The sequence below is a fragment of the Colossoma macropomum genome, unplaced genomic scaffold, assembly GCF_904425465.1.
Source record: "Colossoma macropomum unplaced genomic scaffold, Colossoma_macropomum, whole genome shotgun sequence".
NCBI classification, from domain to species: domain Eukaryota; kingdom Metazoa; phylum Chordata; class Actinopteri; order Characiformes; family Serrasalmidae; genus Colossoma; species Colossoma macropomum.
Window position 1 is genome coordinate 35,041,259 of NW_023494793.1, and position 16,594 is coordinate 35,057,852.

Genomic DNA, 16,594 nt, shown 5'->3' on the forward strand with positions numbered 1-16,594 from the left:
TTTTTTAAGCGTGGAGGTGAATTCCTCTGTAAATTCGTCACATCAGAGCACTCTGAGTACCTTGTTTACCTCTCAGCCGCTGAATTATGCAGTTATGTTTGAAAAATCGGTGGAATTCCTCTTTAATTGGCGCCCAGCGCGCGGAAGGGAGAGTGAAGAGAGCGCTGCTCGAGCGAATGACGTTGAGAGAGAGAGAGAGAGAGAGAGAGAGAGAGAGAGAGAGAGAGAGAGAGAGAGAAGCAGCGGAGAAACAGGCAGGATGCTTTAACGCGGACTCCAGCGCAGCTGCCCTCAGCGCGGTCAGTCCGTCCTCCCTCTCTCGGTAAGCAGCTCGTCTTTATGTGCTAAAAAGTTAATGCTTTGTGAAAGTGGAGCGTGCTCGGCTCGTGCTGATTGACAGCGAGCTCGAGGTTCCTGTTGCTGCGCTGCAAAATGCTGCGCGCGCAGGCGTCAGAGTTGGAGAGCGGCTCGCTGTTGATGGAGCTGGAAGAGAAAGAGAAGCAGGGAAAACGCCGCTGAGTCCGGATCTGACTGCCTAGGCTGCTGCTTAACTGTGCTGGGGTGTCTGCTCTGTCAGTGCGGCGAGGCAGTGCTGTGCAGTGTGGCCGTGACTGTCTGGTGTCTAACTGCAGTAGCTGAGCTGAATCTTCCAAAAATAGTCTTTGGCCAAGTCTTCCAGCACTGCACTGGGCCACCACTTGCTTTACCTGGAAGGTAAACAGGGCATGCATGCGGTGTGATGTCCATCTGGACGTGTGACGGAGCTCCTCTTTGGCTTTCGTGGCTCAGTATGTTCTGTAGGTCTGTGTTGTCCCTCAGTAAAGGTTTCCAAGCCCAAAAGTTACTCCACAGCATATAAAACAGCTCTTGGTACACTAGGCTTGCCATTGACCCCTCTGTATACCTCCATTGGCTGGCTTTGTATTCTTATCTGAAGACATCTGTGCTTGTGCATCATCAAAGTAGTGTTGTCTAATAGGCTGATGAGATGCTCAATTAATGTTAAGCCCTGGTGCAACGCTACCAACGGTTGCATTAACATGAGAAACAGATATTCCTGATAGGCTGTGTTATAATATGGCATGTGTGGGTGGGTGGTTCAGTTTTGAATGCAGCCAAGCATTAAGAAAATGTCCCTCAACCGCACAGCTTCATTCCTTATTACTCAACAATCTCGCTTTCTCTCTCTCTCTCTCCCTCTATCTCTCTCCCTCGCTCTCTCTCCCTCCCTCCCACAGGGCAGACCTCTTCGATATGAGATGAACAGAGTGCCACTTATTGGAGGCAGCGGAATAACACAAACAAGCTCCAGTCGGCTCCCTTCGAAACGTTCCGGGGCTGACCACGAGCCTGCTGCTGCGTCCACTGTGGATATTGCTGCAGTGCATGTTGCAAAATCTCTGACGTTTTTCCTTTTTCTTCCTTTCTTTGCTTCTTTTTTTCACCACCTTACTCAGTTTTTTTTTGACTGTTTTTCCTCGGCGCCACTCCTCTGGTGAATGAAGGTCTTTGTAAAACGTGACTGCTTGTTTTCTACTGAAGATTCTTTTCAGCTGTGGTGGTTCTTCTTTTTGGGGTTTGGGGGGGGGGTTGAAAAGTAATGCTAAATAAGGATACCACTACTGTGTGACCTAGATAACGCAGCAACTCTTCGCTGACCCCCACCTCTCCACCTCCACCACCACCCTCACCCTTTGCCTTCCCTTGGATCTACCTACCCCCTGGACAGCTCAATGGAAGCAGCGGTGTGTGTGGGGGGAGCGCGTTAGGGCGCGGGACGGGGCGCAGGATGCAGTCTGGAACGCGGGCTCTCTGCGCCGGAGGAGGCGCCTCACTCTGCTGCCTGCTCCTGCTCTGGCTCATATACACCCACCTGCTCAAAGAAGGCAAGTGTTGCAGGAGTGCCCCCCTTTCAGCTCCTTCTTTAACCCTTTAAAGTGATAGGTGGTCCAGCAGTCAAATTTACATGGTCCTCTCTCATCCCAAATGTAGTTGATCAGCCTGGACAAGTTTAGTGCCTGAAGTTTGCTTCTATGGTTTTGCCCCAGGGCTGCAAGGCTAATGTAGCTAACAAGTAACGGAAGCTTATAGCCACCACTTAGCATCGTACAAACTGCAGGCTGAAGTCATCACACGCTCGCCTCAAACCGGGTCGAGTTGTTCAGTATTCTCAGACAGACTTGCTCATGTGGTTTCTGAGACTGTATGACACACTGTTATCTAAAAAACTGAACAGAAGCACTGTGCATAACTAAAAGCAGTAGTAGAATAAGTAAAATTTTATGTGCTTTTGTTCATTTTTAGTTTTTATCAACACTTAAATTTGTCACTTTGTTTGCTACATAACCTGTCTGTTAGTGTTGTAGCAGTGACTGCATAATTCACAGTAGTTCCTAACTACTATGAATGACTACTCTCTCTTTTGTGCAGTTTTTTTATTTAAAGATAAAAACTAAGAAATGTGATTTCTTTCAATTCATTACTTAATGAAATATTGTGAACTGTCCACATATGAGGGCAACAGGCATGAAATTATAGTTTACTTATTATTAGTATTATTATTATTATTATTATTTACAATTATAGAAATTATAGTTACTGAATAGTTAATAGTAGCTACTGAATAGTTAATAGTAGTTACTGAATACTTTATAGTATTTATTGAATAATGTGTGGTAATTATTGAATAAATAATAGTGCTTACTGAATAAGTCATAGTTGTTGCTGTATAATGTAGTTATATTGTAATTTAGTAGTTGTATAATTGATCTTAGTCATTATTTAATAATTTATACTAGTTATGAAATAATTTATAGTAGTTACTAAATAATTTATAGTACTTATTGAGTAATTTGTAGTAATTATGGAAAAATGATTAATTTATTGAATAATTTATAGTGCTTACTGAATGTCATAGTTGTTACTGTATAATTTAAAGTAGTTATATTGTAATTTAATAGTTGTATGTTATAATTTAGTAGTTATTGAATAATTTATACCAGTTATCGAATAATGTATAGTATTCACTAAATAAATAATAGCAGTTACTGAATAATTTGTAGTAGTTATTGAATAATTTATAGTGCTCGCACTATAAGTCATGGTAGTTACTGTAGAATTTATAGTAGTTATGTTATAATTTAGTAATTATATTATTTAAAATTCAGTAAATTTTCAATAAAATGTATTCTAATTATTGAATAATTGATAGTAGTTACTGAATAATTCATAGGAGTTGCCCAGTAATTTATAGTTAGTAAATAGCTTGTAGTAGTTTATGAATGATTCGTAGTGGTAACTGAATAAGTTGAAGTAGATACTGAAAAATTCATAGTAGTTGCTGATTAATTTATGCCTTTCGTGCATAATTTTTAAGATTATTTTTTAAGTACAAACTAATTTCCATTACATTATTGTAGTTACTAAATATTTCATTGTAGTTACTAAATAAAACACCTTTAGATTAATAGCTGAAAAAAATGGCTGTAAATTGGGTTGAAGGACGTGGTGATGTTTTACACAGGACAAAACTCTTGGGTCCTCATTTGCACTTTGATGATAATGTCTTATGTTTGAAGGTGCAGGACGTGCGTGTTGGCTTTTGGGTTCAGTGAATTTTGGCAGTGACGTGATGTCATTCAGCTTGACTTTGGGCGAAAACCACAATAGGTAGAACAGAGGATATGGGAATGTCTCGAGGTCCTGCCTCAATGCATTGAATTTCAGAGGAGCGTAATATTCAGCTTGGGTTTTGGGCCGTGTCTTAACACACAAGGGCAAACAACACAATAGGAAGTGGAGAATTCTTTGGAGAGACCTGGTGACCTTGTGGCATTGATATGGAAATGTGGAGGAGAATATTGAGGGCAAAATTTGCACCTGCATTGGACAGCCCTATGTTGAATGTCAGATTGCTTGTAGCTTGAGACTCACAAATCCCAGGCCTCTCAGAAGGAGTCTCACACACATCCTAATATGGTGAAAGTGAAGGCCTGAGCGCTGTGTGAGACTGTGTTAGTGTGTGTTTGTGCATTCATGCATGTGTGTCTTAACGGTCCCTGTTCGGATATATGTGTGTCTGCATGCAGCCTAATAAAAAAAGCCTCTGAGAATTAGAAGCAGGAAAGGAATCTGGCTGGTTTGCAATCATCTAACTTCAGCTAACTGGCCTGAATAGTCAATAAGAGCTAGAAATGCATAAAAAATCACAGTAATATTGCCGCCGATATGCTATTACCAATATATGGGGAATTTTTAATTGTTAATTGGTTCAGTTTCAGAATGACAACTGATTATTATAAACAGATGCACTTGTACTTGGAAGTGGGGGTGCTGTGGGGGCTGCATCATACCCAAATTTCTGTGTTGTTTACCTGAAACTGACAAAAAGTAATTAAAAAAGTAAAAGACTTTTATGTAAAAATGTACATATTTTCAGAAAATCTGCACTAGCCATGGATAGTTTAAAGTATTCCTGCATTTTTATTATAGCTGGCCCAATCAGTTGAAAAGAAGTGGCTTAATATGGTTTTCTAAGATAAAAAACCTCATCTAACATAATAATTTCTTGGATTTTATATACATTCATCTTCTATCCCACTCGATGTGTGTTCTAGGGTTGAATGTACAGCATATACCTTGGCTATAGACCTAACATCATCAGTTACCTGATTCACTTAGCTGAAAGTGCACCAATTGTAACACAGATGATCAACTACACGCCTATAAACTTTTGAACATATAGTGTCAACAATCTGATTGGTCCCTACATAGCTCATTTAAAGTTTGTCCACAACAAGAGAGCAGAGTTAGCAGGGTGCACATCAGTGGTTTGATGTGTCAGCTATATGTATACATTGCTATCTGTCATCACATTATAGCATGTTATCACATTCTATTTAATGTAAATTATACGAAAAACTAAAAAATCATGTCATTGGGCACATCTTGTAATATGGTGTCTAACATTTCTTAGACACCTTCATGAATCCCCGGACAGCATAGTGGGTAACACCACAACACCAGACAGGAATGCCAATGCTCTATCAATGAGTCCTTGGGCTAGACTCCAAATGCTATATTCAATTACCATTGCAAGTAGCTCTGGATAACAGTGTCTGCTACATAAAATAAAATGTTTGCATAAAATAATGTAAACGTTAGGTCTGATTTAATTGTGTAAGGTCTGCATTAGGCCTGGGCGATAGGGCGATGTAATCTCGTCGATGATGAACAAGTAACGCAATGGCGATGAGTATAAGATGATAATCACAGTTTTGGGAAAAGAACTGAGAAAGAATAAAAGTGGACTAATTTACCGTTGAACAACTTGTAAGTATATTGGTAAATTAGGGTTCACGTTTAAGAACTATGCAGGCGTGCGCCCCGATAGAAGCCTAGATTTCTGCTTGAGAGAGAGAGAGCATGAGAGATGTTAAGAATTCTGTGCTATGCTTCATCACATGGCTCCTCAACTTATACTTAGTTTATGTTAAGTTTAGCTTAAGTACATGGAAACGAACATTAGTGTTGTCATGCTTTCGAATATCAGTTTGCTTCAGTGTGACTCACTGTAGTAAAAAAAACAAGCTCAAGGCTGGATATTACCACAGAGCAGCTAGTTCTAACCTGGAGAGAAGCAGAATCAGAAAAAGGTAAAAAAATAACATTAAATAATATATACACATAATGTTATGTTCACCTTTGCCGTTAAAATATTGAGTCATAATTGGGCCTTTAAAATCCATTAGTATGCTGTAGAGCAGGTGTGCACAACTCTGGTCCTGGAGGGCCAGTGTCCAACAAAGTTTGGAGGTTTCCCTACTTAAGCAGACTCTCTAAACCTGGCAATTAACAGATAAATGAAATCAGGTGTGTTCGAGTAGGTTAATCACTAAACTGTGCTGGCCACCACCCCTCCAGGACCAGTTGTGCACCCCTGCAGTAGAGTACATTCCCCACTGTCTTTGCTGCATGAGTAAAATTTGCTTTATTGTCTGTACAGCTGAAAGTGTCCCTATGGTCAGTTGAATTAAGAAAAACCATCGCTAAAATGACGAAAAACTCCTTTTCATTTGTAAAGCAAGTGGACGTGGCGTTGGAAATCATTGCAGTCTGAAGTTTCTCCAGCAGGGAGTGCTATTAGCATGCAAGTCGCCATAAATCTGCATCAGAAGAAGCTCATGAATGCATGTCTTTGCAGTAACATTTATTATAATGACAGATGAAGTCGTTTTCAAAAGATTATATTATTTAATATGCGGTTTCATTGAAAATTGTTATTTAAACAGTTAAGGATCAGGAAAAGCATATACGCTAAAATAGAATAGAAGGTAGAACAGAACTGTAGTGGACCATGTGTACTTGTTTGGAGGGGGGGGTTTAATCAATAATCACAATTTTGGTAACTAACGTATGTCATGCTAATTATTTTTAGATATCGCCCCTAGTCTATATATGAATTAAGAGCATAGATCTTCGAATCTGGTCCTGTATTTTGTAATTACGGGTAATTAACTGATGTTGATGTAACTAATTGTCCTCCTACTGTCACACCTACCAGTGACCACAATACCAGGACCGTAAACTGAATTCAACATCTGTATTTGAAGACTTCTGGTTTGCCTCATGATATACTAGATTTGGTCAGGATGACGATTTGATAAATACTCATATGCAAAGTCTTCTGTGATATCACTATCAGAGTGTGACCAATACCACAATAACAATCACCAGCTGATATATCACGCAGCCCTACAGAGAGCCATGTCACTCACGTCAGTGCGGTGATGTTGCATGTCCATGTTAGCCTCTTGATGTGGAGCTTGTACAGATGGACGTTAGCAGGGACAGGGAGTAAACTGGTAAGAGTCTTGACAGAAATGAACTGTGTCACACTGTGGCTTCCACCCACCCCTAATGCAGCAGTTTTGCAGGCCCCCTGCTGCGTAAATCATCGCTCGAACGCCGGCCTTTCCCACCCAAAACATTATCTGACATGAACTGACTCCAGTTGATCAAACGCTCAGCCCAGACCCCCACTGAGCCTCAAAGGCAAAAAGCCTTCTGATGTGCGCGTATATGTTGGGTTTCCACCTCCTCGCTCAACCACTCCACCACACACACACTCACACCACACACACGCTCACTATGGTTCCAACCGGAGTGGACCTCTTCAAAAGTTCACCCTACTTGCTCAAAGTGACGTTCCCCCACTCCGAAAATGTCACGGAGTGGAAGAGACAAAAGGCCCAGAAGCTCAAGCCAAAAAACAGTCATTAACTCTCAGGCACTTTTCATCTGGCATGAAGGTAATTTCACAGCAGGTTGAAGGGAATGTTTCGTTTCATAACTCTGCAATATTGTTTGCAGTTCTGTTATGACTGTGTTAAGCAATTTGCCTGTTACCAGGCCAAATAAAGAAAAGAAAGAAAAAAACAATTCCACTAGCAGGAGAGAAAGTTATCTGCCTCAGTACTGGAAGCAGTTCTGTTCAATTCTGTTCTACATATTAAAATAACACCAGTCCACAGTCAATTATACAGAAGGCTGTAGACCTATTCTATTCTAATCAGCAAACAAATGCCAATAATTAGGTGTACAGAAGGCTATAAAGAATACAGAAGGCTCTATTCTATTCTATTCTATTCTATTATATTCTATTATATTATATGTATTAACACCAGTCTACTCTAAATTATATAGAAGGCTGTAGACTTTATTCTATTCTGTTCTATTCTATTATATTCTATTATATTATATTATATGTATTAACACCAGTCTACTCTAAATTATATAGAAGGCTGTAGACTTATTCTATTCTATTCCATTCTATATTATATGTATTAACACCAGTCTACTCTAAATTATATAGAAGGCTGTAGACTTATTCTATTCTATTCCATTCTATTCCATTCTATTCTATTCTATTCTATTTATTAACACCATTGTACACTAAATTAAATAGAAGGCTGTAGACTTATTTTATCCTATTCTGGTCCATTCTATTCTATTCTGTTCTATTCTGCATATGAATGTTGTACATCACTGTATTATACAGATGGTTGTGGGCTAATGCTATTCTATTTTATTCTATTCTACAATTCTACATATGAATTACACTCATTAATGCATCATGCAGGAGGCTGTAGATTTATTCATCACTTGTAGACTTATTCTGTTCCATTCTACTCTATTCTGTTCAATGTATGGGTAACACTCATCGATGGATTATACAGTAGGCTGTAGAATTGATTCTATTCTATTCTATTCTATTCTATTCTATTCTATTCTATTAATTCATTTACTGGCTGGATAAGAAGGCTATAGACAAAGGGTGGGTGATATGGCAATAATGTAGGATCCCAATACTTAAAAGACAATTTCACAGTACACAATATGCATTATAATATTTACTTTTTCTGAGGTTCAGTTAGTTACAACAGACAACAAAGAACCAGTAGTTCCACATCTAAAAAATAGAAATCAAAACTTATGAGTACAGTGATTTTAATGTTTCTCAAACTGCACTGCACTAAATCCAGTTGAACAGGACTAAGTATCTTGATAATGAACTATGCAGTTGGTCAGTGTTCTTCAAGTACTAATAATATCTACGATAAAACATTGTCATATTGTCCACCCCTACTGTAGACCTATTCTGTTCCGTTCTATTCTATTCTATTCTGCTCTGCAAATGCATAATTTCTTTAGCTGGATTACACAGTAGGTTGTTAAGTAATGGTAGCCACGACTCCAGCTTTAGTTAGGGGTCACAGCTTGGCTGATCAATAGGCTTGACCTCTGGCCTTTACTGGGAATCGATCTCGAGAGTCATTTGTGGGTCTTGACCTCTTGGAGCTTGTGATGAAGAAAGTGCTCAGCACATTTGTCTGTTTAAGATGCTTTTAAAAGCTTATATGTGTACGAATCTTTTAGTATGACTAATGCATGTAATGAGGATGTGTGTGCATGTGTGCGTGTGCCTGTGTGAGACTAGACTTAGTGCTTTTTTCCTCCTGATTTAATTACGCCATCCTCCAAGGCCAGAACTGTCATCTGAAATCATAGCAGCGTGCGGATGATGACATCACCAATAGAGTACAGGGTATTTGTCGTCAATAATGCAGTGTGTAATGAGGAGGCCCGATGACAAGAGAGGGGCTTCGGCAGATTAAAACGCCCTGTCAAAAATCCCCAATTAAAAAATTCCTCTCCTCCACAGCGTAATTGGTCTGTAAGCGAAGTCGTAGGGAGATTAGTCATTTGTGAAATATTGTGAAAACATTGTAATTTTCCTCTGAAGCAGCTCGTGCTCCGTCACACCCACGCACTCAAACTCGCCCGCGTGGCATGAGATGCAAAAGAGCAGCTATCTGTGTGTGCGCGTCGCAGGCCTATGGGCTCTCATACCCGGACCATGCTGTCCTACATATCCACACACACACAGAGGACAATACACACTCTCACTGTGGCTGCTCAGGTGTGTGCAGGAATTAACAGGGAGGAAATAATCTGTAAAAATATGTTCAACTTCTAAATTCTCTCTCTCTCTCTCTATTTCTCTAGCAATCTATCTATAGATCTGTCTCTATCTATCTATCTATCTATCTATCTATCTATCTATCTATCTATCTATCTATCTATCTATCTGTCTGTCTATCTGTCTATCTATCTATCTATCTATCTATCTATCTTTATATATAGTTTAAGTTCAAGTTCAATGTACCTTTATTGGCATGACTGTAATGTTCATTATTGCCAAAACATTAAAACAGTGACAACAATGACAATAACAACATGAACATATAATAACAATATATCAAATAATAACAATAATAACAACATTGTTGACTATAGTAAAATATCTTCATTTTGTATATATCTGTATATAAATATATATATATATATATATATATATATATATATATATATGTATATATATATAAATATAGAATATAAATATAGAAAAAAAATATAAATTATATATATGTATATATATATATATATATCTTCTTCCTCTCTTTTTTCCTTCTTATATCTCTTCTTCCTCTCTTTTTTCCTTCTCTCTTTCTCTGTGCTTCTTTCTCTGGGCAGTTATGAATAGTGGCTCAAGATCAATGTTTAAAAAAAGGGAAAAGCCAAGGCAGTGCTAGATTGAATGGCCTTTATTTCCTATAGCATTTTCCAGCAGAAGGTATCTTAAACGTGCCAGTTTTAAGTGGTTCTCTAACCTGAAATACCAGAAGATGTAAAGACGTTTTAAACCTAGGAATGCTTTTATATGGAACTCTGAACACTGAAGGTCCTGTACCAGTTGATCTTTTATGTGGTTCAGAGAAAAGTCTGAGTAGGAGTTTTGGGGGTCCCAGGCTCATTTGGGAGGTCCAGAAACAGAAATGCGGGCACATAGATGCTCTTTTTTGGGACATGATGTAGATAGAAAGGCCAGAGTGGTTTTTCTGGAGCTTCATCAGCTAATCTTCATCATGAAGGACCCCTACCCTGAATATTGTAGCCTTTTAATGACTCTGATAAATGCTGATAAATGAACATATATGAATTTAAAGCATCCGAAATGTAATTTATAACACCATCACAACTACACTCTTAAAAAAGATGGTCCTTCAGAGGTTCTTTAGTAAAAACACTGGTTCTATGTAGAATCTTGAACGCTCAAAAAACAATTTGCATGACTAAAGGGTTCTTTGCGTGGTGAATTTGTTCTTCAGATTGATGAAGAATGTGTTGTATATGGTTCTATATAGAAACTTTTTGAAAAGGGTTCTTCTGTTGTTACAAGCTTGACATCGTAAGAGTCGCAGAGCCCTTTTTGGTGCTAAAAAGCTTCTATCCATTTCATAATGCAAAGAACCCTTTAATCATGCAAACTTTTCTTTGAGTGTTCATGGTTCTATATAGAACCATTGTCTTGAGCAAAGAACCATTAAAGAACCGTATTTTTAAAGAAAGATTTAAGAAAGATTTTCTAAGTTCTGCAATTACAGACTGTAGTCCATCTGTTTCTCTGCATACTTTGTTAGCCCCCTTTCACCCTGTTCTTCAATGGTCAGGATCCCCATGGACCCTCACACAGCAGTGCTGCTGGAGTTTTAACCGCTGTGTCCACTCACTGTCCACTCACCTTGTGGATGTCAAGACATTAGCTCATCTGGTGCTGTACAGTTCGTGATGGTCATCCTCTAGTTGGTTGGTTTTTGGTTGGTGGACTATTCTCAGTCCAGCAGTGACACTGAGGTGTTTAAAAACTGTCTGATCCGCCCATACCAGCACAGCACAGTCCAACACGCCAACACATGGAGTCAGTGTCACTGCAATGCTGAGAATGATCCACCACCCAAATGTCTGCTCTGTGGTGGTCCTGTGGTGGACCTGATCATTGAAGAACAGGGTGAAAAGGGCTAATAAAGTATAAAGAGAAACAGATTTACTACTGTCTGTAATTGTAGAACCACAAAGTGCAGCTATATAGTAAGTGGATAAAAAATGATAAGCTGATAAAATGAACAGAGAGTGTACACACAAGTGACCGGTCAGTGTATAATTCATTTGAATCGGGCTATTATGTTGCAAATGTAAGTAGTAGACTAAATAACTTTACTGTCATTTCTATTATGATGGGCTGCGTATTTTCATTCAGTAAAGCCTAAAGCCTTGTTTATGTAAAAATGCAATGCTGTGTTTGATGTTTTGATGGGTCGTGTCTGTGGTTTGAGGTTTGAGGTCAAAGTATTTGTTCCAATCTCTAATACTTGATTAAAAATGTGTCAAACTGCCAGCTTTTACAGTGCTGTTCCAACAGTCGCTTCGTAGTTTCATAGTTTCCATAAATTGTCTCCGTCTTCTAGTAATGGAGTGTAACGGATACCTGAATAGTGATTTCAGGATTTGAAAACTGGCATCTCAAGTACGCAGGTACCGACGCACCTATCAGATAATAATATGCTCTACAGTGCCGCCTCAGCTCTGCTGTCGTTGTTAGATACAGTGTGTCAGTTTCTGAATAAGAACAAGCATCTACTCAGACCAGAATTTAAATCATTAACCGCTTGTTTTAGATGTTAGAACATTTATTCAATAAAAATAACAAGTAACTAGAGATGACTGAAATATATTCCTATGCATGCATTAAGAGATTGTACACTCTCAGAAATAAAGGTACCAAACGTGTCTCTGGGGCAGTGCCCCTCTTGTCACTGGGGTGGTACCCTCCAGGGTACACCTCAGTACCTTTAGTTAGGGACCATATTTGTACCATAATCCATTGAAATTATATTTTCTAAGTTGTATTGACTCCACACACACCCTCATCTCCAGGCTTTTTATTTTATTGTTTTGTTTTAAAAATTAGATTATGAAAAGGTACAAACACGTACAACCCAAATTCAAAAAAGTTGGGATGCTGTGTAAAATTTAAGGAGTAGTAAATAATGCAATGAGTTTCAAATCTCATAGACCCATATTTTATTCACAATAGAACATAGAACACATATCAGATGTTGAAAGTGAGACATTTTACCATTTCATGAAAATATTAGCTCATTTAGAACTTGATGGCAGCAACGCATCTCAAAAAAGTTGGGACAGGGCCGTGCCTACCATTGTGTAGTATCCCCTCTTCTTTTAACAACAGTCTGTAAACATCTCAGAAGTGAGGAGACCCATTGCTGGAGTTTTGGGAGAGGAATGTTGTCCCATTCTTGTCTGATGTAGGATTCTAGCTGCTCAACAGTCCTGAGTCTTCTGTGGCGGATTTTTCGTTTCATGATGCGCCAAATGTTTTCTATTGGTGAAAGATCTAGACTACAGGCAGGTCTGTTCGGCACCCGGACACTTCTTCTGCGAGGCCATGCTGTTGTAATGGATGCAGTATGTGGTTTAGCATTGTCTTGCTGAAGCATGCAAGGACTTCCCTGAAAGAGACGTTGTCTGGATGGGAGCATATGTTGTTCTAAAACCTTTATATACTTTTCAGCATTGATAGCAGGTTTCCAGATGTGTAAGCTGCCCATGCCATAGGCACTAATGCAACCCCATACTATCAAAGATGCAGGCTTTTAAACTGTGCATCGATAACAAGCTGAATGGTCCCTCTCCTCTTGAGTCCGCAGGACACGGCGTCCATGGTTTCCAAAATGAATTTCAATTTTTGATTCATCTGACCACAGAACAGTTTTCCATTTTGCCACTGTCCATTTTAAATGAGCTTTGGCCCAGAGAAGACGGCGGCGTTTCTGGATCGTGTTGACATGCGGCTTCTTCTTTGCGTGATAAAGCTTTAACTTGCATTTGTGGATTGCATGGCGAACTGTGTTCACAGACACTGATTTCTGGAAGTGTTCCTGAGCCCATGCAGTGATTTCCAGTACAGAATCATGCCCGTTTTCAATGCAGTGCTGCCTGAGGGCCCGAAGATCACAATGCTTGTCATCATTGACCGTCGGCCTCCAGAGTCTCTGAATCTTTTGATGGTTTTATGTACTGTAGATGTCTTCACAATTTTACATTTTTTATAGCCAGTCATGTGAGTTAGTTGCAAATTGCTCCTCCAGCTGTTTTTTATTAGTACCACTTACTTTTCCAGCCTTTTGTTGCCCCTGTCCCAACTTTTTTGAGATGCGTTGCTGCCATCAAGTTCTAAATGAGCTAATGTTTTTCATGAAATTGTAAAATGCCTCACTTTCAACATCTGATATGTGTTCTATGTTCTATTGTGAATAAAATAGGGGTCTGTGAGATTTGAAAATCATTGCATTCTGTTTTTATTTACATTTATTTACAATTTACACAGCATCCCAAACTTTTTTGGAATTGGGGTTGTACCTTTCCCCTGGGAAAAACTTATTTAAGGTGCACAATTGAAGCTTAAAATTGTTCATTTGAGGGTACATTTACATTGTTTGTATCTTGATGAACGAAAAATGTTCCTGCACAGAACCTTTATTTCTAACAGTCTATTAGACTGTATAAAAAGAGTAAATTAAAAGGCAGAATTAACCCTTTTCCCCTCTGTGTAAAGAGGTTAGTTGAATTCGAGTCAGTTTTATTCTTACATGACTTTCCAGAAATGTAGCCCCCTAATGAGGGTCGCTGAGGGCAGCAATAGCAGGAAAACGTATTAAGAGCATGAAGAAGACACTCTTTTAGCATAGAGTAGCAATACTTAGGAAGCATGGGGTCATTAACTTTATTAATGCGAACTTAAATATCATCTAATACCATGATATGTTGGAATATCGCCCAGATCTGCACCGCACCATGAGCCCTCCTGTAGGGCGTGCGGGTACAGAAATATCAGCAGCAGTGTGAAGCTGCTTACCGAAATAAATGAGCTGCTCTGATTGGTCCGTTCGCCTGTGAAGTCATGTGCAGACATGCAGGGTTACGCTTTTGGGGGTCTGGTAACTCAGGTACATGAGGGTCTCTCTGAGTAGCCCTAATTCCTGCCCCGTCGGCTCCCCCACAAAGCCGGCCATCCGTCACGCAGCGGACAGGAAATCAAAGAGCCTGGCTGAAGGCCTAAGAGCGAGCAGATGGATGAGCTGTCATCACCCGCACCGCTGCCACTTTATTTAACAATACATTTAGAAATGTCACAGCGCCGTCTGCACAGTCAGCCACACACACTCTACAACACCACACACGCCTTCGTCATGTCTGCACGCAGGGGGAGGTGATTTGTGAGGGCATGGTTATGTGTACAGTACCGTGCAAAAGTTAGAGACCACCCTTCTTATTTAATTTCCAGTTAAAAACGTTCGTCAAGTAAACGTTCTTCATTTTTCTGAAGATATTTCTGAGGAGATTTGATATAAGATAATCCACTTGCATGAGGAAGGAGAGAGGCAAAGGAAAATAGGTGAAAAAACAGGAGCTTCCGAAAATATTATTAAAATATAGGGCTGAAAGATGAATCGTTTTTATATCAAAATCGCAATTTAAGACTTTTCAAATCACAAGATTTGCTTTTCTTTTTTAATTATAGCCTACACGCTTAAAAAAATGGTTCGTTAGTAAAGACAGTCATTCTGTATAGAACCATGAACACTCAAAGACTCATTTGCATGGTGAAATGGTTCTTCAGATTGATGGAGAATGTGTTGTATATGGTTCTATATAGCACCAAAAAGGATTCTGCTATTGTTATGATGTCAAGCTTGTAACAATAGAACATATAGAACATTCTGATGCTATATAGACCCATTTTCAAAAAGGTGCTATATAGAACCACATACAACACATTCTCCATCAATCTAAAGAACCGTTTCACCATGCACAGAACTTTTAAGCATGCAAATGGATTGTTTATGGTTCTGTAGGTTCTATATGGTTCTATTGTTTATGGTCTTTTCTAAAGAACCCTTGACAAACCATCTTTTTAAGTGTGTTGAACCTAGTAAGAGCTTGTCAAATGCCTGTAGATGAGTTAGACCAATCAGTGGCAACCAAACCTCGATGTGTTGTGACATCACAACTACAATTTATTGGCAGTTTGACACACTACCTTCAGGGGTCAAGCCTCAAGCCAGAAAAGGTGGATATTCTGGTCTTCTTGGCCAAAATAAATCAGGCCTGAATCTAAATTTTTAGAAAAAATCACAATTTAAATAGTACTTGCAATATTAGTCTGAAAAATCGCAATTGGATATTATCCCCAGATCGTTCAGCCACATTAAAAGATACTGAGAAAACGGGACTCCTGCATTCTCAGGCAAAAATAAAGGTACTAAACTGTCACTGGGGTGCTACCCTCAAAGGTATGTCTTCGGTACCTTTAGTCAGGGAACATAATTGTACCATAATCCATTGAAAGTTTTTAAGTTGTGTTGAGTCCACACACCTTGATTTAAGACTTATAGTTGTTTTCTTTTAAAACATTAGGTTCTGAAAAGGTACAAATATGTTCCTTTCCCCTGGGAAAAACCTATTTAAGGTACACAGTTGGGCCTTAAAACCACTGTTGTACCTTTGAGGGTACATTTATATTGTTTGTACCTCGATCAATGAAAAATGTACCTGCACAGCACCTTTATTTCTAGTAGTGTAACAACTGTGCAAGACCTGGTAGACCACCAAAACTGTCCCCCTCGGATAAACATCTTTGAGAGAGAGGAGAAAATCAAGCTGCTTCAGATCTGAAAAAATCCACAGGTGTTTCTGTCCATCCTTCCACTGTGAGAAGACAACTCAGCACTACGAGTCTGAAAGGATGTGTAGCTGTTAAGAAGCTCTTACTGAGAAAAGGAAACAGACAAAAAAGAAGAAATCAAACAAAGAAGCTGCTGGTGTTCTCAGGACAAGGGACTGACCACACCAGAGTCCATTCCTCAACGTCACTGAATGCACTCTGGGATTGCTTGGATTGTAAGAAGCAGCAAATTCAACCAACTTGTAAAACTGAACTTTGGTGGAGTGGAAAAGTTTCCCTGTAGATCCCTGCAGATGATGTAAGGTTGGACACACTAAATACTGAAAAATATGATATCATATTTCATTCTTGACGCTGTGTAATTCTTCTTCATCAACTATTTTCTGCTTTTTTCTGACACTTAAAAATGAACTTGTACTTAATGGC

At 39.1% G+C, this 16,594-nt stretch overlaps 1 protein-coding gene across 1 annotated transcript in view; it reads left to right on the forward strand.

Annotated features, from left to right (window-relative positions):
- Nucleotides 1-227: 227 nt before the first annotated feature.
- Nucleotides 228-16,594, forward strand: part of tafa5l (TAFA chemokine like family member 5, like) — a 99,154-nt gene continuing 82,787 nt past the window's right edge. The window contains exons 1-2 of the mRNA XM_036579360.1: nucleotides 228-322; nucleotides 1,239-1,886. Coding sequence (XP_036435253.1) covers nucleotides 1,790-1,886 — 97 coding nt within the window. The 5' untranslated portion in view covers nucleotides 228-322; nucleotides 1,239-1,789. The remainder of the gene's footprint in view (nucleotides 323-1,238; nucleotides 1,887-16,594) is intronic.